This window comes from Aquarana catesbeiana, linkage group LG04 (genome assembly GCF_042186555.1).
Source record: "Aquarana catesbeiana isolate 2022-GZ linkage group LG04, ASM4218655v1, whole genome shotgun sequence".
NCBI lineage: Eukaryota > Metazoa > Chordata > Amphibia > Anura > Ranidae > Aquarana > Aquarana catesbeiana.
Window position 1 is genome coordinate 257,118,615 of NC_133327.1, and position 22,723 is coordinate 257,141,337.

The 22,723-nt window shown below is 40.2% G+C and overlaps 1 protein-coding gene across 2 annotated transcripts in view; it reads left to right on the forward strand.

Annotated features, from left to right (window-relative positions):
- Nucleotides 1-22,723, forward strand: part of P3H2 (prolyl 3-hydroxylase 2) — a 292,787-nt gene that overhangs the window by 244,455 nt on the left and 25,609 nt on the right. The window contains exons 7-11 of one of the 2 annotated variants that reach the window (XM_073626398.1): nucleotides 2,706-2,746; nucleotides 4,431-4,469; nucleotides 4,707-4,795; nucleotides 11,742-11,869; nucleotides 18,443-18,538. In XM_073626398.1, coding sequence (XP_073482499.1) covers nucleotides 2,706-2,746; nucleotides 4,431-4,469; nucleotides 4,707-4,795; nucleotides 11,742-11,869; nucleotides 18,443-18,538 — 393 coding nt within the window. The remainder of the gene's footprint in view (nucleotides 1-2,705; nucleotides 2,747-4,430; nucleotides 4,470-4,706; nucleotides 4,796-11,741; nucleotides 11,870-18,442; nucleotides 18,539-22,723) is intronic. The other variant, XM_073626399.1, reaches the window with a different exon arrangement.

Consider the following 22,723-nt stretch of genomic DNA (forward strand, 5'->3'; position numbering starts at 1 on the left):
TTTAGCTCAATAGTTAAAATAGAAAGTGTTTAGCAGAGCAGAACCTATGGTGATAAAACAGGCTTCCTCCGCCTTTCAGAGCACTTTACAGCAAACAGAGTAGGACAGATATTAATGCAGCATGAAAACCAGGACTTTCAGAAACAAATTCATAGTTATTGTTTCTACTTGGGCGCAATTTGTCTATCTGCAACGTATTAATTCTAAGAGATTACGTGACAACTTTTTTGCTTGTGTAAGGGGTGGCTACAGTTACCCTTGTGTGATAATACACTGATTGCAGAAGGAGTTAACAAGTTCACTGTTCTGCTCAACCTGGGATTTTAAGGGATAGGTAAATGCTTTAAAACAACACAGAATGTAAAGTTCTTTAATTGTAAAGGGTAACCATAGCAAAAAAAAAATTATATATATATATATTTATAGTTTTTTGAAACTATCAATGCCCCCCGCTGAAACCACCGCCTGTGGAAGGGAATTCCACATCCTTGCCGCTCTTACAGCAAAAAAACCCTCTACGTAAGGTTAAACCTCTTTTCTTCTAATTTTAGTGAGTGGCCACGTGTTTTAGTAAACTCCCTTCTGTGAAAAAGTTTTATCCCTATTGTGGGATCACCAGTGTGGTATTTGTAAATTTAAATCATATCCCCTCTCAAGAGAGAATAAGTTCAGTTCAGCTCCCAGTACTCTCACCTTAGTGAGTAATCAAATGCACTTTTGATTACATTTAGAAACCATTCTCCATCGATGTTCACTTAGTCCTGGTCCTGTTCAGTTAGTTTTGGTATACTGAGGTGATGGTCCCTTTAAGGCTTCCACTGCGCTTGTCCATATGTTAGGGTAAAACAAATTGACCACCCATAGTGTAGTATTACAAATAAAATTACTTTTTATTAAAGGAATAATGCTTACATCAAAGTTATCATCAGAGGACTCCTTGATTGAAGTCACGTGATGTGAGATAACGCGTAGGGCATTCTGGACCGGAAGTGATGTTAGAGACCATACTTTGGTGAGCATTTGATATACCAAAGACGTTTTTATTATTACTTTGATGTAAGAATTATTCCTTTTAATAAAAAGTGATTTTATTTGCAATACTACACTATGGGAGGGCAATTTGTTTTACCCTAACATATCGACAAGTGCAGTGGAGGAAGCCTTAAAGGGACCATCACCACAGTTTACCAAAACTAACTGAACAGGACCAGGACCAAGTGAACATCAATGGAGGATGGTTTCACACAGAAGTTGATATCACAGAAGAAAACAAACTGGGCACATTCAATCACCTCTGGATACGAACTGTTATGCACTTTTAACACATGTGCACTTTACCATGAACTGAGCAATGTCATGCACCTTTTATGATTATATATAATTTTATATTTGTTATATATTAATTATATATATACAAAATGTTTTTATGTATAAATTATAAATTCTTTAAGCCACAGAAATAAGGCTACATGAATATAGCTAAACCCATCTCATTCCCTACCCAATGATAATATAATTTTTTTTTTATAATGTATAAATTCTTGAAGCCACAAAAATTGGGCTACATGAATTTAGATAGACCCATCCCTATGTAATCCAGGTCAGCGATTTTTGAGGTAGCAGTGCACAGAGATCAGGAGATGCCTTCCTTGTAATAACTTAGATCTTCATCCATTACTTGATGTGTGAGACAGCGTAAGAGAAAATAAAAAGGAAGAGTTAGATACAGGTAGGATCCTTGATGACAGCTCTCAAAGCACAGCAAAAGACAAAAAGTTATTTATTTATGTATTTATTCTTATAGCAGAAGAAAGGCCTCTAATAAACTTAAGGTCATATACAAAAGGGAGGTGCCTTCATCCTAATGAGTAATGAAACAGTACACATAGGATAAAATTCTATATTTTTATTTGTACCAAAGAGTAATAAAAACGAACAACAAATCCATGTTACACGAAGAACAACAGTTTGAATAGTACACACAAAAACATTAAAATATGTCTGTTAGGTGGAAATAGGTGGAGATAGGAGATATAATGGGTCTTTGGTGAACATAGTTAAAGCTAATCAAAAGGAGCTGGCTAAGTGGTTAGTACCCTTGGGGTCATAGGTGAAAATTCTTGCTTGCGACCCTTTTTTGCATGGGTTTGTTTGGGTGCTCTGGTTTCTTCCCACAGTTTGAAATCATACGTCTAAGCTAACCATCTCTGTGGGCCAGATCAATTTTTTTACCACAATTTTTTCTGTTTATGCAGCTTGGTAGGTAGGAAATGAGGGGTCAGCAAATCTATGGCTTGATATATTTTATACTAGGAAGTAAGGGGAAAAAAATGCTAACATTTTGAAATAATAAAACTTTTTTTCCTTTACATAGTAAGAAATATACAAAACCCTCTGGCTATTAAATAACACTAAAAGAAAGCTCCCTCTTTCTCAAAAAAATATATAAAATTAATTTGGGTACATGGTTGCATGGTTAAGTAATTGTCAGTCAGACTATCACAGCACTGAAAACTGAAAAATAGCCTGACAGGAAGGAGGTGTAACATGCCAGGCCTCAAGTGGTTAACATACACATGTGATAATTGGCTCTAATATTTTACTTTAAAATGTTTGCAGTTTTGAAACCAATTTACCTATCATGTGATGTAACAAATTATTCTATGATTAAAACATTTATTGGATTTTAAAATATCTCTTTACAGGACTTTTGGGTTACCAGTGGAGATAGGCAAGATGAAAACAGGTATGTCTAGTACAACCTATCACAACCTATCCAGCACTGTCCTCACCTGAGTCGATTCTTCAAAGGGAAACTGTCAGTGAAGTCTTGCGGCTTCACAGCTGGTTTCCCACAGCGCATGCCAGAGCCAGGCTGTGCTTTGTGAATGGTGCCTTAAAGTTCTGGGACCTTGGGGCAATCTGACTGGAAGTGGGAGTGGGTACCTGTCAAAACCAGGTACCCGCTCCCCCCCAAAAAGTGCCAATGTGGCAGAGTTGGGGGAGGATACAAACAAACGGAACATCTTCTTTTAGGTAAAGTTCCGCTTTAACACAGTTAGAACAAAGTCCTTTATGGCCCTGTTGACATCTTTCCCACATTTCTCCTAAAAATACTAATATGATCCATACCTCCCAAAAATGCATCTTAGAGCTCTGGACACACTTTTTTTTGTTTGTCAGTCTTCTTTATACTGTTAATGATATATTTAAGTAACACAGTATCATTACTATTTACCCTTTATTTTGTTTATTTTAGTGGTTCTGTATCACCTCTTTAACATAATTATTTTTTCTTAAAGTACACCTTGCAGTATATCTATATACTTAAGCAGGCCTCAAAAGTGAGCAGGCACTCTCCAGTGCATGCATGTACCATTGCAGAACTTCAAGAGTTCCTGGAAGCCCTAAATCCCGTGGCACTATAATATTCAAATTACATTTTTTGTCTAAAAAAAAATTGAGGAATAATGCATCCATTCCTACGCCTCTAATTCCCTGTGGTCCTCTTTGAATAATAGTGAATTGTGGAAGGAGAGATTGGCAAAAAGTACTTGACTATTATGACCAGGGATTTAGCATTTCTAGGTACTCATGAAGTTCTACAGAGGTACTATGCCTACCTGCTTTTCATTTTTGATGTCAGTTTAGATACCTAGATATGCCAACAGGTCTTCTTTTAAAAAGCAACTCTACATATAAATACAAAGCGAAGATCATGTTAAAGGGGAAAGGTGAGAAGTATATTCAATATTTGTTCTTTACAAGTCCTACTGCAAAAAATTTACAAGGCTGATAGTTGGATTATGGTCCCCAAGAACTAGAGACCTCCCCACTGACATGTATGGGGCTAATGCAGATTCTCATAATTGGATCACATCAAGATTTGCAAACAGTGGAGTGGGAGTACAAGAACCAAGATGGGGGTGTGGCTTACATTGACACCCCCATGATCTCTTTGTATATTAAAATGTACAGCTGCCCTACAAGCATAAATTAATGTTTTCCTGATGTGACCCTTTAGTGTTTGAACAGGGAACATTTGCAAGTCTACAGGTCTTCCCTGATTCTACCTGGCCAATCCTGGTCAGGGAAATAATGAATTGGCCGAGAAGGCTTGTTCAATCCAATTGCATTTGTTTTTGGTAGCGACAACTGGCATCTGCACGGTTTACCATGGGCACTTGCATATTTGTTCAGTGGATGTTGATCAGAACATCTGTTTAATAGCTGTGTACATGCACAGCTGGCTAGCTTCTAAAGTCTGTAGGCACCCTAACCTTAGCTGTTCTCTCTAGCTGGGATTTCATGTAGGTAATGATAATTAGTAAGGGCACCAATCGGCCAGCAGATTCATTAGAACTATAATAAAGTGTTGTCAATTAATTTTGCTGTTATTCATTTCCAATGTTTATTTACAATTACTTCAGAAACACATCCTTGCCTCAAGCCAGAAAGCACTACTACAGGTAGTTTTCATATCATTTTCTCCAAACCGTTTTACCATATGACATATAGAGAATGCATACATGCAAGGGTACTATGTATTTAAAATAATTATGTTTTTATTTGTATAAGGTTAATTAAGTCATTTTCCATACTTATGAGCATTAGAGTTTTTGATTAGGAATGTCCACACAACAAAAGCAGTTAATAGTGTAAATCTGTTACTCCTAGTATTCAACACTACTTTTGATATCAAACAGGGTTCCATCTGGGAATGAGTTGATTGATGTCAAGGGTCTTCTATCAGGAAAAAAGGCAGTCCTGAAGATTGATAGAGAACTCAGGGAAGGTATGTACAAAATTGCTTTCTATATTGAGAATGACTCTCTACTTATATAGAACTAATACGCTACTTGAATGAGTGGTGAAACATCTTCAGCTATACAGAATAAGTCAAATTAAATGCAACTAACAATTACCAGCTATATTATATATAACAATTTTAATTGGTTGAGTTTATTTTGCAAGGTTGGTTCAGGATAAAATGTATGTTCCTTATTGCTGTACATAAATGCAAAACTCCATGCAAACAAATAAATACACCAGTAAAATGCATATACGTGAACTGTTTTATCTTCTAAAGTTTTGTATTTTGTGTTTCAGTCTTGTGATTCACACATCCCTGCCACATCATAGCAAGTGACAGCAAAGTTACTTGTTTGGGCTTCGGTGTCACCTGTCTGCTCATTGTCCATTGAGCAGGCAGATGGCACAAGAAGTGGAATGGAAATAGAGCTATTGTATTGGTTATGCAGTGTGGCACAGGAGTGTAAATAACAGGATTATATAATTGCTATGGTTGTCTTGTAAAAGCAAACCCACACTCTCCATGACTTTCCATGGTTGATATATACTGTATATATATCAGCCAATTTTTTAATTTGTTTACTTTTTTAATATTTTGTGCCTGGCCTGCCCCCTTACTCTAATCTTGCCTAGGTGTGAATCACATCTCTTCCTCTTCTGCAGCCACCTGGTTCCTTAAAGTGACCAGAGGAGGACAAACACAGCACTGAAGGGGGCGAAGCTGGTGTGCATCATCAGAGGGCCTGGCTGTCTGAACCCAGACATCATATCTTGAAACTTTCAGATATGGGAAAGAGGGACACCCTTTAGTACAAAGTGTACAGACAAAGGATAGATCCCCTGCAACACCCCCAGTTATGTGGCCCATGAAGAATTAATAAGCAAAAAATATTTGGCTAAACTCAAAAGCTTTTTGTGATCTTGGTTTCCTTTATACTGGCCTTATAAAGAAATGTTATAACAAAAACATCTGCATGAAAGGTTCAGTGTAGTGTAGTGTAATGTAACACTTCTGGTAGCAAAGTAGAATTCCAGGCTAAACCTAGGCTTAAAAATGCTTCCTCCCCCTCCTATCAGCTATGCTGACTAACCTGTGTAAGAAAGATGCATATACTTACTTACGCAGGAGCTGCTGGTTGTATTGGGTCCTCTGCTCTTACCTGGACTCTGATAAAGGCATCAGCCCCACTAATACCTCAGGTTGCCCCACTTTAGCAGATCTATATGAGAGGTTTCTCAATACCTTAGGATCACGTTGATATTAAATTTGAGACTAGTAAATAACTGAGTGTATTATCTCTTGAAGCAGATGCACAGAATATAGTAGTAAAGTATATAACAACACAGGCAACACACTGGCAATGTACACAAATTTAGGGACAAGTGGACCCAAGTGACATAAACGGTAGCCTTTTCCACTAGTGTAAAACAATAAGCAACAGAAGGTTGATATAGCAAACATGTAGGGCTAACTTGCCTGAGTGTACCTATGGGTGGGTGGGCTGGGCCTAGGCATTCCTAAGCAAATAAGACAGTGTGCAAAACATCTAAACTGGATGGTGACTATGTACAGTCCTCATTACAAGCTGTCTGCCTTGCGCTTTATGATGTCTGTAATCTTGCACATAGTAAAATAACCTACCATGTGTTGTGATTTCATTTTGCAGACATATAGGTTAGGTCGAGAAGTCAAACTAAAGGCAACAGCAGCAGGTAATAAGTCATTACGGTAGTGCCCTTTATTTAAACTGACGAGTAATTACGGCAGTGCCCTTTTTTTTAAAGCTGAGTACTTACGGTAATGCCTTTTATTTAAGCTAATGAGTAATTCTGATAGTGCCCTCTATTTAAGCTGATGGGTAATTATGGTAGTGCCATTTATTTAAGCTGAAGGGTAATTACGGTAGTGCCCTTTATTTAAGCTAAAGAGTAATTCATTTAGTGCCCTTTATTTAAGCTGACAAGTAAATATGGTAGTGCCCTTTATTTAAGCTGGCAGATAATTACATTAGTGTCCTTTATTTAAGCTGACGAGTAATTGATTTAGTGCCTTTTATTTAGGCTAACGTGTAATTATGGTTGCTCCCTTTATTATTTAAGCTGAAGAGTAATTATGGTAGTGCCCTTTACTTAGGCTGACAAGTTATTATGGTAGTACCCTTTATTTACGCTGACGAGTAATTACCGTAGTGCCCTTTATTTAGGCTAATGGGTAATTACGGTAGTGCTCCTTATTTAAGCTGACGGGTACTTACGGTAGTGTCCTTTATTTAAGCTGATGGGTAATTACGGGTCCTTTATTTAAGCTGACGAGTAATTACATTAGTGCCCTTTATTTAAGCTGACGTTTAATTATGGTAGTGCCCTTTATTTAACCGCATCAGCCCCGGAAGAATTTACCCACTTCCTTCCTGACCAGAGCACTTTTTGCGATTCGGCACTGTGTCGATTTAAATGACAAATGCGTGGTCTTGCGGCGTTGTACCTAAACAAAATTGATGTTCTTTTTTCCCTCAAATAGAGCTTTCTTTTGGTGGTATTTGATCGCTTCTGCGGTTTTTATTTTTTGCACTATAAACAAAAAAAGAGTGACAATTTTGATAAAAACGCATTATTTTTTTACTTTTTGCTATAATAAATATCCCCAAAAATATATAAAAAAACGATTTTTTTCCTCAGTTTAGGTCGATATGTATTCTTCTACATATTTTTGGTAAAAAAAATCGCAATAAGCGAATAATAATATTATTGATTGGTTTGCGCAAAAGTTATAGTGTCTACAAAATAGGGGATAGATTCATAGCATTTTTATCATTTTATTTTTTTTTACTAGTAATGGCGTCGATCTGCGATTTTTATCGTGACTGCAACATTATATCGGACACATCGGACAATTTTGACACATTTTTGGAACCATTGGCATTAATGCAGAGATCAGTGCGATTAAAAATGCATTGATTACTGTAAAAATGTCACTGGCAGTGAAGGGGTTAACACTAGGGGGTGGTGAAGGGGTTAACAGTTTTCCCTAGGGAGGTGATTCTAACTGAAGGGGGAGAGATTAACTACAGGAAGTGACAGATTGTGGTCCCTAGCTAATAGGAACACACGATCTGTGCCTCCTGTCAGAACAGGGAGGTGTGTGTTTACACACACTCCTCCCTGTTCTGTCTCTTCTGGTCACGATTGCTCGTGCCGGCGGTCTTCGCAAATGTCGGCCACAAGCATCGGCACCCCCACTGTACAGCGGGCTCGCCTGCTATCCAGACTTCGTGAGATCACGTACAATAACGTGATTTCGCACAGGGGAGCCAGCTGGTCCAGAAGCGGTTAAGCTGACGGGTAGTTATGGTAGTGCCCTTTATTTAGGCTGATGAGTAATTATGGTAGTGCCTTTTATTTAGGCTGAGTAATTACGGTAATGCCCTTTATTTAAGCTGATGAGTAATTATGGTAGAGCCCTTTATTTAAGCTGACGGGTAATTACGGTAATGCCCTTTATTTAAGCTGAAGGTTAATTGCGGCAGTGCCCTTTATTTAAGCTGACGAGTAATTACGGTAGTGCCCTTTAATTAAGCTGATGGCTAATTACCGTAGTGCCATTTATTTAAGCTGACAACTAATTACGGTAGTGCCCTTTATTCAAGTTGATGAGTAATTATGGGAGTGCTCTTTATTTAAGCTTACAGGTAATTACGGTAGTGCCCTTTATTTAACCACTTCCGCCCCATAATGATTTATCCTCTTAATGACCAGGCCATTTTTTGCGATACAGCACTGCACCAACTCAACTGACAATTGCGCAGTCATGCCATGTTGTACCCAAACAAAATTGAGGTCCTTTTTTTCCCCACAAATAGAACTTTCTTTTGGTGGTATTTGATCACCTCTGCGGTTTTTATTTTTTGCGCTATAAACAATAAAAGCGAAATTTTGAAAAAAAAAAAAACGTAATTTTTTACTTTTTGCTATAATAAATATCCTAAAAAAAAATAAAACTAATTTCTTCATCAGTTTAGGGCAATATGTATTCTTCTACATATTTTTGGTAAAAATCACAATAAGCGTAAATTGATTGGTATACGCAAATGTTATAGCATCTACAAAATAGGGGATATATTTATGGCATTTTTTTTTTTTTACTAGTAATGGCTGTGATCAGCAATTTTTAGCAGGACTGCGACTTTGCAGCGGACAGTTCGGACACTTTTGACCCTTTTTTGGGACCAGTGACATTTATACAGCGATCAGAGCTAAAAATAGCCACTGATCACTGTATAAATGACACTGGCAGGGAAGGGGGTAACACTAGGGGGTGATCAAGGGGTTAAGTGTTCCCTAGGGAGGTGCTTCTAACTGTGGGGGGAGTGGACTGACAGTGAGTACAGAGAGATTGCTGTTCCTGATCACTAGGGACAGATGATCTCTCTCTACTCCCCAGACAGAACGGGGATCTGTTTGTTTACTTTGACAGATCCCCGTTCTGGCTCTCTGTGGAGCGATCGTGGGTGACCATTGGCTCCGGCGACTCGCCGTGAGCGTGTGCCTGCTATAGCAGTTAAAGGGACTGCCGTACCGGTACGGCGATTTGCGCAGTGGAGCCGACCTTCAGCAGTATAACTGCGGCGGCTGGTCGCCAAACGTTTAAGCCGACAGGTAATTACGGTAATCTCCTTTATTTATGCTGACATGTAATTACAGTAGTTACTTTTATTTAAGCTGATGGGAGCAGTGTATTTAGCACTCCCAAAACGCCCTGCCCATCCATTCCACTTTCAAAGTGCCTTAAAAGCGCTTTGAAAGCGCCGCAAAAATGGGACTTTTTACCCTTTTTTGGGGGTAAAAAGCACCCCGCTAGTGGCCGAAAAGCTTAAACAGCGCTAAGGCGCTACTAAAACGAGCAGCGCTTTAGTGCGAACGGACGGGCGGCTCAGTGTGAAAGTAAAATGTAAAAGGTCTTGCATAGCTCAGTAACAGCATGCCTGGTTACATTACTTATTTTCAGGTCACTTCGGTCCAGTCACATGATCTGGCTCCCCTATGACAGTCAATGGTGGCTGCAGTTGAGAGGAGGGTGCTCCAACAATAGGTGGACCATAGAAGCCCATGGATGATGTCACCACCCTCAGGCATAACCAGTCGTTGTGAAGCACTCTCTCCTCTCCTCTGCAGCCGCTGCTGGCTGACCCGGGGGAATCGCGTGACAGGAGTGGCCTGAGAATAAGTAAGTAAACAGATTATTCTAACAAAGGTTAGTCAGATTGGGCATTAAGAGAGGGAGGGAGCATTTATCAGATTTTTGTAAGATTAGTGAGTGACAGTTGTGGTATGTGGAAGAGACAAGCTCCTGATGATGTCAGAAAGGAAAATGGCGACACATAGCCTGACTTGTGGTGATGGAGCAAAGGGTCACAACAGCACAACACTGGATTTGCTGGGTGGGTGAGCATATTTATGTGGAAGCCAGCTGGGGGGGGGGGGCGGATACACTAAATATGAAATTACTTTTGTATTTTATACATTTTAGTAATGTCTTCTATTAGGTGGGAAGTACAACTGACTACTGTGTATTCAGATCATGACTCAGATTCAGATCATGTGCATTGTGGGATTGGGGTGATTAAACTCAAGCGGTAGGTGCATTTACAATGAGTTGTGCAGTTCCAAACCTGTATTTCAGTGCATGGCAGTCCACTTTTATTCAATAAACGGAAAGTTTACATGTACATCAGTTGCCAACACAGGGGTTTATTCCACACAATATGCACAAAGGAAAATACTGAGCCACCTGACTCACTTGTTGGCAGCACTGCTGCTCCTGTTACCAGTCCCTTTGACTGTGTTGTCCAGCTCTCCTGCAACGCTTAGCTCTCTAGCCTTTTGTCACAGTGCCCTGCTCCATGGCCCACCTCTGGCCTATGGGTTGGGGTTCTCCCGAAACTCCGATAGGAAGGGACCAGATTCCTGGAACTGAGAACCTCTGGCTCTTGGCTTCCGGCTGGGCCCTCTGACCCCTTAATGAGACCTCTGTCTCATGGCCTTTGGGTTGGCCCTCTGATCCCCCGATGAGACCTCCCATCTCCCACGTTGGGAGCTATCTCCAGTTGGAAGCCCTGAGATATCCTACACTACCACTACTGTGTAGACAGCCAGGTTGGAGGCGTCTAGCAAAACTCAGACACAGGATTGAATGTTTGGATCCAAAACAACAGAACCCGCAGAAAGCCAAAAACACAGCTTTCACTACTCAGAAATGATAGTTCAGAACCTCGCATTAGCCTATAATGTGAATCATATTCCTGTGTCACATTTTCCTACATTCTTACAGTGACAGAGCCTCCCTCTGTCACAGCACTTAATAATGCTTTGCTTCTCACACTATGGACATTTATCAATATAATTATCTCTGCAAGAACCTATATCCTCTGAAATGAGCAGTGCACTCCATTACCTATCATCTTTTTTTCTTGTTTTACTGATATGACTGTTTTTTGCCAGAGGAGTGCTCATCAAAGTCTTTGTGTGAGGAATATAAAGTTTATACAAAAAAAAAATTAAGATTTTTTTATTATCTGCAGGAACCTTATACTGTAGGAACTGCAGGAACCTTATACTGTATACTAGTTGCCTTTATTTGCTATTGTATTCTAGGTTTTATGCGGCCTTTAAGAGAGCAGAAGCGGAACGTGTATTGCTAAGTTAATGCAATCTATTTCTATGCACTACTCAGGTGCTGTGATGCTGTTTAGAAGGTGTAGTGCCCTCTGGTGTTCATATGAAAAAGTTACACAGTGAATCTAATATGTGTTATGTTTGTTGATTTTATTGGAAAAAATGTTTACATCCTGGTACTTTATTATTGTCTATTGATGTGTGTAATGGAAATCATGTCTGTTTCTTAATATACTTCACAATGTTGCTTATTTCAGGAGGACCATTACTGTATGATGAAGTAAAATTTGTTCACAATTCAGAGTACCTTAATGGCACTCAGAGGGTACAGCTGGATAATGTTATTTCAGAGGAGGAATGTCAAGAGCTCCAGGGAGTTGCCAGTGTAAGTGAACACTTTGCACTCGTTGTCTTGTGTTTTTATACATTTTGTTTCAAAGTGTACATTCTGCTACAAAACAATTATGCCGATTCAAAAGTAACAGTAATGATAACACTGATAATGAATACGGTATGATAGCTGTTTATTACAGGAAAGGCCTGTCCGCATAATCCTTGGAAATAGGGAAGTTTGAAAATATTTGCTTGTAGGATTCCTGGAAAACAGAATGAAACATCTATGTTTGTTTTAAAGCCTATACTAAACCATTTAATTTAACGCGTTCAGAAGCCTTGAGTGTTTCAGATTAGAGTGTTTTAAAGCTTTCTATACTTTACAACACACAACTTAGCATGGGTGCTGCTTTGATATTTTTATTGAGTTCAACGCTAGTTTTTTTTTTTTCAGCTCTAATATAAAACAGAAAATACTGTCTGACCCATGGATCGCTAGAGGTTATCTCTATTTTGTAAGAGTAGTCAGTAACCTAAGCACTTGGTTGACAAACTTAAAGGAAACGTAAATTACAAAGTACCACAATTTACAAGTACCCAATTCTCTACTATTCCACATGGCAGCTACCTCTAGATGCCCACAGGTTAGAACCATTTTTAGTTCAGCATCCTAGAGACCCCAAATCCTGGTGTGTCTTGATATGCATGTATTGACCTTTTTTTTTTTTCTGGTTTGAATGCTTAGCCTTGCCTCTTCTTACCTCCTGAGCCTCACTATTGGCTACTGAGGATAACTATCACAGCAATGGGCCAATTGTGAGGCTTACAAGGCAGGCAGGGTGGGGCAAGGCTGTCCGTCCTGGGATTTAAGGAACCCTGGATGCTGAATTGGAAAATATAGTCTATAGAGCTGGTCAAATAATGCTGTGTGCCATCATCCCTTAAATACATACATAGAACAAATACCCCTCTTGGGAATAGGACTATAAAGGCACGAACTAAAGAGTGTTAACAATAAAGAATTTTGGTCATTTATTGGTACAAAAAGTGAATGGGGAGCAGGTGTGTTAAATTTGGTGTTATCTCTCTCATACTGGTCACTGGAAGTTCAACATAGTACCTCATGGCAAAGAGCTCTCTGAGGATCTGAAAAATCGAAAAAAGAATTGTTACATAAAGATGGCCTAGGCTATAAGAAGATTGCCAAGACCCTGAAACTGAGCTGCAGCACAGTGGCCAAGACCATACAGCGATTTAACAGGACAGGATCCACTCAGAACAGGCCTCGCCATGGTTGACCAAAAAAGTTGAGTACACGTGCTCAGCATCATATCCTGAGGTTGTCTTTGGGAAATAGATGTATGAGTGCTGCCAGCATTGCTGCAGAGGTTGAAGGGGTGGGGGGTCAGCCTGTCAGTGCTCAGACCATACGCTGCACACTGCATTAAATTGGTCTGTATGGCTGTCGTCCCAGAAGGAAGCCTCTTCTAAAGATGATGCACAAGAAAGAGCCCGCAAACAGTTTGCTGAAGACAAGCAGACTTAGGACGTGGATTACTGGAACCACGTCCTGTGGACTGATAAGACCAAGATAAACTTATTTGGTTCAGATGGTGTCAAGCATGTGCGGCGGCAACTAGGTGAGTACAAAGACAAGTGTGTCTTGCCCACAGTCAAGCATGATGGTAGGAGTGTCATGGTCTGGGGCTACATGAGTGCTACCGGCACTGGGGAGCTGCAGTTTATTGAGGCAACCATTAATTCCAGCATGTACCGTGACATACTGAAGCAAAGCATGATCCCCTCCCTTCAGAGACTGGGCTGCAGGGCAGTATTCCAACATAACGACCCCAAACATACCTCCAAGATGATCACTGCCTTGCTAAAGAAGCTGAGAGTAAAGGTAATGGACTGGCCAAGCATGTTTCTAGACCTAAACCCTATTGAGCATCTGCGGGGCATCCTCAAACGGAAGGTGGAGGAGCGCAAGGTCTATAACTTCCACCAGCTCTGTCATGGAGGAGTGGAAGAGGACTCTAGTGGCAACCTGTGAAGCTCTGGTGAACGCCATGCCCAAGAGGGTTAAAGCAGTGCTGGAAAATAATGGTGGCCACACAAAATATTGATACTTTGGGTACAATTTGGAAATTTTCACTTAGGGGTGCACTCACTTTTGTTGCCAGTGCTTTAGACATTAATGGCTGTGTGTTGAGTTATTTTGAGGGGACAGCAAATTGACACTGTTATACAAGTTGTACACTCACTATTTTACATTGTAGCAAAGTGTCATTTCTTCAGTGTTGTCACATGAAAAGATATAATAATAACATGCCAAGGTACTAGGAGTAGTCCTGGACTCTGAACTCTCCTTTAAGCCCCATGTCCAATCACTGTCCAAATCTTGCCGCCTCAACCTCCGGAGCATCTCCAAAATTTGCCCCTTTCTAACCAATGACACAACAAAGCTCTTAATTCACTCCCTGGTCATCTCTCGCCTCGATTACTGCAACTCCCTCCTCATTGGCCTACCTCTGCATACTCTATACCCCCTTCAGTCCATCATGAATGCTGCTGCCAGACTCATCCACCTTACCAACCACTCTGTCTCTGCTACTACTCTCTGTCAATCCCTCCACTGGCTTCCGCTCACCCAACTAATTCAATTCAAAATACTAACAACTACCTACAAAGCAATCCACAACTCTGCCCCCAGCTACATCACTGACCTAGTCTCAAAATACCAACCTAATCGTTCTGTTCGTTCTTCTCAAGACCTCCTGCTCTCTAGCTCTCTCATCACCTCCTCCCATGCTCGTCTCCAGGACTTTTCCAGATCCTCTCCATGCCTATGGAACTCCTTACCCCAATCTGTCTGTCTATCTCCTACTTTATTAGCTTTTAGACGATCCCTGAAAAACCTGAAAAACCTCCTCTTCAGAGAAGCCTATCCTACCCACACCTAACTACTGTATTTTCATTTTGTCCATCTGATCATCCCCCACAGCTACTCCCCTTTGTTCCACTTGACCCTCCCTTCTAGATTGTAAGCTCTAACGAGCAGGACCCTCTGGTCCCTCCTGTTTTGAATTGTATTGTAATTGTACTGTCTTCCCCGATGTTGTAAAGTGCTGCGCAAACTGTTGGCGCTATATAAATCCTGTATAATAATAATAATAATAATAATAATAAAATATTTACAAAAATGTGAGGGGTGTACTCACTTTTGTGAGATACTGTATGTATACACACATAATACAGAAATGGGATAAAAGAACAGCGATTTATAGGGGAACAGTCCCAAAGTAATATAAATGAAGACATCAGACTCGTTTTGAGGACTCATCTTCAGAGGTGTCTGTAGAAGGAAAACACTGCCTAACAATAAAGATATATGAAAGAATATCAACTGCTGCATATAAAACCATGGATAGTTGCTGATGCCACCACAATGAACAATTCCACTATCAGAGGGAGGCGCAAGCCACAAGGGCCCACCAGCTGAAATCTCCCATCAATGCCATACAACAAGAAGCTTCATTGATATTGGTGTTGTATAAGAAAATTGATGGATGCTAATAGAACGCTATGAGGATCTGAGAAGAAGAAAGCTGGTCAGGACAACCTCTCAGATAGTGAGTCGCTGTGAACAATATGTATTCCAGGATGTCTATTATAGGATGCTTTTTAACTTTCTGTACCAATAAATGACCAAAATCTTTTATTGTCAACACTCTTTAGTTTGTGCCTGTATAGTCCCATTCCCAAGAGGGGTATCTGAATTGGAAAATGGACCAGTGTGACAGGTCTACTCCATGCAATCACAGCACATTCACTTCTGATTCACAGAATCTCTGCAATTTTGTCTTTTTTTATGTCTCTTTTAGAGTAGGGAAGTGTTAAAACCCTAATAAGGCTCACTCAGCTTGCTTTTCTGGAGATACAACAGGAAATTAGAGAAAATCTTTTCAAAGTAAACAAAATAGTTATTTAGAAACAGGTGTACACATTGGAGTTTTTTCCTTTAACTATTGCTCTCATGGCAGCTCTAAAATAAGGGTTTCTCTTTACTTTCTGTCTGGTCATAATGGCTGATAGGATAAACAGAGCAGTGGGAGGGAAGGGAAAATTTCAGTTTTTGCCCCTAGGTTATGCTTTAGGTCTGTATGATTACATTCCGCTGCCATGTTTCAGTCAAACGGCCTTGTCTTCTTCAATATGTATTTACCAGATGCATTAGGCCTCATGCACATGGTAAGAAAAAAAACACTGCTTTTTGTTTTGTTTTTTATGTTATGCCTCTGCTTGCAGCTCTGTTATTGTGCTGTTTAGATTTTATTTTAGAGCAGCTTTCAGGGGCATAAAAAGGTGGCATAATTTACGCACATAAAGACACATGCTTGCATGTAAATGTATCCAAGAATAAATGAATATTCCAGCCAATTGAATGAGTTTAAATGCATATTTTCCTAAACTCCATATGAGCATATATGCGCAGAAATATGTGCCATTTTTTACATTGGATTTTTCTGTCAGCTACTGAAGGAAAGATTCAGCGTAGATAGAAGTATTGTAATCAGCCTGTGTGCATGCAGCCTCAAGTTATTGTAAGCAATATAATGTAATCTAATTGATGTAAGAATAATGTAAAAAAAAATTCTAATGCCCTGTACACATGGTCGGACATTGATTGGACATTCCGACAACAAAATCCATGTATTTTTTCCGACGGATGTTGGCTCAAACTTGTCTTGCATACACACAGTCACACAAAGTTGTCGGAAAAGCCGATCCTTCTGAACGTGGTGACGCAAAACACGTACGTCGGGTCTATAAACGGGGCAGTAGCCAATAGCTTTCGTCTCTTAATTTATTCTGAGCATACGTGGCACTTTGTGCGTCGGATTTGTGTACACATGATCGGAATTTCCGACAACGAATTTTGTTGTCGGAAAATTTTATAGCCTGCTCTCAAACTTTGTGTGTCGGAAATTCCGATGGAAAATGTGTGATGGAGCCCACACACGGTCTGATTTTCCGACAAGGTCCTATCACACATTTTCCGTCGGAAAATCCGACCATGTGTACAGGGCATTACACAAAATGTGAAAGAAAAGTTGTTACGTTAATTGAAAATTGCATTTTGAGAATGCTAAATTGTCTAACCTCCAGACTAAGACCCCATAAACACTATTAGATTTTCTGCAGATTTTTCTCTTCAGATTTACCAAAGCCATCTAATATGAGGTCAAACCTTAAGAGTTTCAATTTGTATGCAATCAGGCAGGCCCTTACATGGTTTTTGTAAATCTGAAGACAAAAATCTGCAGAAAATCTAATAGTGTGTAATGGGGTCTTAGTATCATGTCTTTTAGGGTGCTTTCACACTGCCCCTGCTGCACTTTGGCCCCAGCACAGGTGCAGAACAGCATGCTTGAAGTTTTGTTTGGGTCAGCTGGGCTTTCCCATAGACTTCTATTATATCCTGCAGTGCACTTTCTCAAATCTCACCAAAAGTCCTGAATGCAGGAAAATGCATCAAAAACATGTAAAATGATAGACATTTATGGGAAAGCGCAGCTAACTTGACAGAAAACCACAGGTACACCGTGCTGCGACCAAAGTGCAACAGATCATTGTGAAGCTGCCTCCAAAGTAGTAATCAAAAATCCTATGATCATATCTGACTATGGTGTCCGTTTATGAAGCAGTGATCCCGAGGATCACCGCTGATCACAGTCCATAAACAGTTTATGAAACAGTAATAATCGGGGGAGAACATGTTTGAACTTGTTCTCCTGCCGATTATCTCTACACATGGAGAATCCTCATTGACTGACTCAGTAACGGCCAGTTTATGAAGCGGTGATCTCAGCGCTTCACTGGCGATCTGTGTCAGAATTCACACTCCCCAATTCAGCAGCTCAGAGATGGAGAATCGGGGAGTGAAGAGAGAATCCGGGGGATCTGAGGGGGAAAGAGGAAGATTTTTAACTTCCTTATGCCCCGTTCAGACCCCCCAACACTATAAGCATGTCCCCATGTCATATTTATGTGTATATATATATATATATATACATATATGTGTATATGTATATATATATATATATATATATATATATAATGTGTGTGCGTGTGTATACATATGTATATAATATAGGGGGACTCGTTATTTTATTAACATTAATCCATGCCGTCTGTCCGTGTACTGAACAGTGATCATTTATCACCGCTTAATAAACTGACATCTCTGTGTTTCTGTGAATTTTTGTTACTGTAATCTTGTAAAGTCTCACGAGATTCCAGTATCAGGGCCGTTCTCCACTGTTGGAAGCATTTGTAGATCACTTCACTCCTCCAAAGGTGAAGCGATCTACAAAGCTTCATAAACTGGCATACAGAGGAGAAAGATCTTCACTGTGAATGCCTGAGAATGAAGCAGTGAATAGATATCACTGCTTCATAAATGGACACCTATGTACTATATAGAATATCTAGATGCATTGGTATATGCCCTATATAGTAGACTGCCTAAGCCTATTAATTTAGCGTTGTTAGTTGAAATGTTCAGCTGTGCTCAATAGCATGCATTACTTTGTACAACTGCTTAGTTTAACTGTGTTTTCAGATGATAACTATGGCAGGAGATGGATACAGAGGAAAAACCTCCCCTCACACTCCAAATGAGAAGTTTGAAGGTGCCACGGTGTTGAATGCTTTAAAGGTAAAATAGCTTTTTGTTTTAGTAATGGGTAACAAAATGAATGTGCTACTACTCATTTCTATCTGCAATTTTATTTAAAAAAAAAATAGGAAGCTTTATTTGTCTAGTTGTATTAAAAAGAACACTTGTTATTGCCAGTACAAACTAGTCATTTACTCCCATTTACTTTCTGTATGCATTATGCAGGAAACAAAAGGATAATTTAGTGGTTATTATTGATATAAAAACTGTTCTTCCTTCCAACAATTTATGAAATAACAAAAAACCTCGCTTGGATAAAACAAAAACTAGAGTGCCCTCTACTGACAATCTGCATAATTTTTTCTGCTCCGATATGACCAGGTTTAGGCATTTTAGATGCAATCGAAAATGACATTATTGAAACAGTCTGTCAGTAGCATTAACACCAGCAGTCTTTGTTTTTCTGAGTCCCCTTGTAATATAGTTGTATTACCTGGTTATCCTGGTTATCCTGCCCATAAGTCTGTTATTTTTCCACTAACTGTACCAGGCCCTGCGGTCCAGCAAAAGTGTCAGTTAGCGGGTTGAGGTAAACATCTGAACATTAACAGAGGTGCTTACACTACTCAGATTTTGATACACTTAGTTAATATCTTAACTTAGTTATCTTTATCCCCAAGCAAAGAAGGAGTTTTTGTAACTTTAAACAGTGATTACATGAGCTAGGTTTTAAAGGAAAGCTAATCTCTGTGATACTTACCTCCCTTTAATGGTAAGAAGTCCCTCACCAGCTCCGGCATCTTCTACTTGGCTTCTTCTGGGTGTCAGGCAGCAGCCATTCCTGTGCATAGAGTGCAGTCATCCAGGCACACAGACAAAATCCAAGAAAATTCCCAGCTCAACTTACCGACCAGTCTGCAACCGACCAAATTATCCTGTTTAATAATATGCATTGAAAACAGGGGTTTAGTTTTTAAGTATTATCTGCAGCCTTTAAGGAGGGGTGGGCTCCCTCCAGGCTCATCTGCCCTCTGAGTGAGAGATTCTGCTCCCGTTATTGATTTCTCTGCCTTATTCCTCTTCCATCACTCACTACTTCTGCTTTCTAGGCCAATTACAAAAGTACCGTGCAAACCCCAGATCAGTCATCCCCTCCAACTCATTACTGTCCTGGATGCTTGCTGTACTTCCTCTGCCACTACCTCACTGCTCCAGGACAATGCACCCCCTTTTAGACCACTCTGCTCCCAGCTAATGTCCCCATTCAGTCTTAAGGGCAATACACATGGGCCGAATATCAGGTGGCATCTACCTGTTCAATAAAAACCGGCTGACATTCGGCCCGTGTGTAAGGCAGCCGGTCCGACAGAAGCCAGCTGTTCATCTGGCTTCTGTCGAAGGGGCATGACTGAAAAAGGTCTGCTGATCGGCATCCGATCAGCGCTCTCAGCTATTGGTTGGACAGTGTGCTCTAGTGGAGGGGCCGCCCCCCTATCAGAACACAATAGTTCAGTGAAGGAGATCGCTGTACTACTATGCATAGTTAGTATAGCGGTTCCTTCCAAGATCTTCAATTTCTTGTATTTCATTCAGTCCGCTGGGTTAAACTACAAAAAACTAACTCGTACTAGGCTATATCCCTTCCCAACCAGTACATTCTCTCCCACCGCACTCCTCTTTGATACATTTTTTTCAGAGCTTCCACTCCCCTGAGGGTAAACAGGCAGACAGTGTCAACAGTGGAAGTGAAAAGTTTCCTACACTTTATGCAAAAACTAGGCCAAGCATAAGAAGTGGTAGAGAAATTGTCTATCATGCTGGTGCCCAACATTCGACATCTTTACCACAGCAGCCGCATATGTAAGGTTGGCTCTTGAAGCTCCAGGACGTACTGCTTTATGTTTCCTGAAAGCCACTACTCTGCCCACTTCAAAAAAAAAAACATTACACATTACAGAGCTATGTCCAACACTGGGCTCTCGCCTTTACAGTCAATAAGAATTCCAAGCAGGAGGAGATCAGTGAACTGCCATTCAGCCATCACCTATCACTTCACATCTCCGATGTCTCCATAAAGAGTACCTCTCAGCAAAAAAATAATAATAATAACTCCACTCCTACACACACTGCTGCTGCCATACCTTACATACTCATCTCCTACCTATACTGCTGGTGTCATAGCCTCACCCTCTGTTTTCTTCTCCTGCACATTCTGCTACTGTCATACCCCCTGCACTCCTCTCCTGCACATACTGCTGCTGTCATATCCTCAGCACTCTTCTCATGCACATACTGCTGCTGTCATACCCTCTGCATTCTTCTCTTGCACATACTGCTGCTGTCATTCCCTCTGCATTCTTTTTCTACACATACCGCTGCTGTTATACCCTCTGCATTCTTCTCCTGCACATACTGCTGCTGTCATTCCCTCTGCTTTCTTCTCCTACACATACTGCTGCTGTCATACCCTCTGCACGCTTCTCCTACCCTCAATACTCTTTATTTGGTTAACATCGTAAATCTTAGAATAAAGCAAATCTGCTCTATTAACTGTATAAATACACTAGGTGATATTGGTGCGTAACTTGCCATCTACTCTACTTATAGTGTATTTATATTCTGTATTCCGAAGAGAGGGCTGCTCATATTGTTGGAGATCGTATCTGCCCAGAGTTGCTCAAAATGGACAATTATTTGTTCCTAAAAGATACACAGAAAAGGAGATATTTGTAAAAATCCCACAAAAGCAAACTGTTGTTAAAAAGTAATACAAAAATGTACAAGCCACTACTAAAGATTATTGAAATGCTAACACACCCTTGTCTTTTGTGGTGCCAGGTTTGTCAGAGGGCTTTAGTAGCCTAGAGCAATATTTCTCAACTCCAGTCCTCAAGTACCCCCAACAGGTCATGTTTGAAGGATTTCCCTCAGATGAAACGGCTGTGGTAATTACTAAGGCAGTGAAACTGAGCAACTCACCTGTGCAAAATAATGTAGAGCCTGAAAACATGACCTGTTGGGGGTGCTTGAGGACTGGAGTTGAGGAACATTGGCCTAGAGCATATCTGGTATCAGAAGGCTTACAGCGCTTGCCACTGACTTTGAAGCTACAAGGGGGTGAAACGTATTTTTAATTTGTACCTATGGGATTCCATTTTTTTCTTTGTCATAAATGCGCATAAGGGACAGAACTGACCTACTGACAAAATCTTTATATTTGGTGGTGCTGTAGTTTCAGTAGTCTCCTATTTTTAAATTAAGAATCAATGTATCAGAGTTTAAGAACGGGACTCACAATTTTAGTTTACATTAATTAGCCACATTCTAACAGACACTGGTTTGTTCAGTATATTATAATATTTTCTTTATCGTATATCATGGGACACAGAGCAGCCCTTACTATCTGGGCTATACGCCACCTACTGGTGAATGGGCACTGGCAGATCAATCAAACAAGAAGTCCTCCCCTATATAACGCCTCCTACACAGGAAGTACCTCAGTTTTTTTTCACCAGTGTCTGTAAGATGATGGTCATGGATGTGAGATATGTGCTTTTGGAGCATACTTGAAAGTCTGGATGGTTCTGGATGGGCTTGCTTGAATAAACACAACGCGTGTTGCGTAGACGCAGGTTTTCATAGGCACGTGTTATATAGATGTGTGTGCATAGATGTATTTGCACATTGCATAGATATGCAAGTTTGCATAAACACATATTGGCATAGATACATGTTTGTTTAAACGCATGTATACAGGGACACGAGAGGTAGATTTTGGGGTCCATAGTCATCAATGATGCATATCTTCATGTGCCACTTTTTTACAGGTTCATTAAGGGTTTTTGCAATTGCAGTGCAAAGTCATCTTTTTTATTTTGTGACTGTGCTTTTCGGGCTGACCACAGCTCAGAGGGTTCACAAAGCTCCCAGCCCCAGTGCTGGACTTGCTGAAAACGTAGGGGATGCCAATCTCAGTATACCTCAATAATCTTTGTTTAGGAAGCAGTCTTTTCCAGATTTTCCTTTGATACGTTTCTGCAGGAGGAAGTTGTATCTAGGTCAAGGCACGTTCCCTACGTACAGTCCTACTCCAGGTCTTTTGTAGAGGATCGTTCTCTCTGTCTGAAAAATGAGGATCCAGGCATTGGATTGCCAGAGGGCTTTGTTCCTGGGGTATGGCAAAGCTAAAATTGGTGGTTGATGGTTTGAAATCTGGAGAAGGGA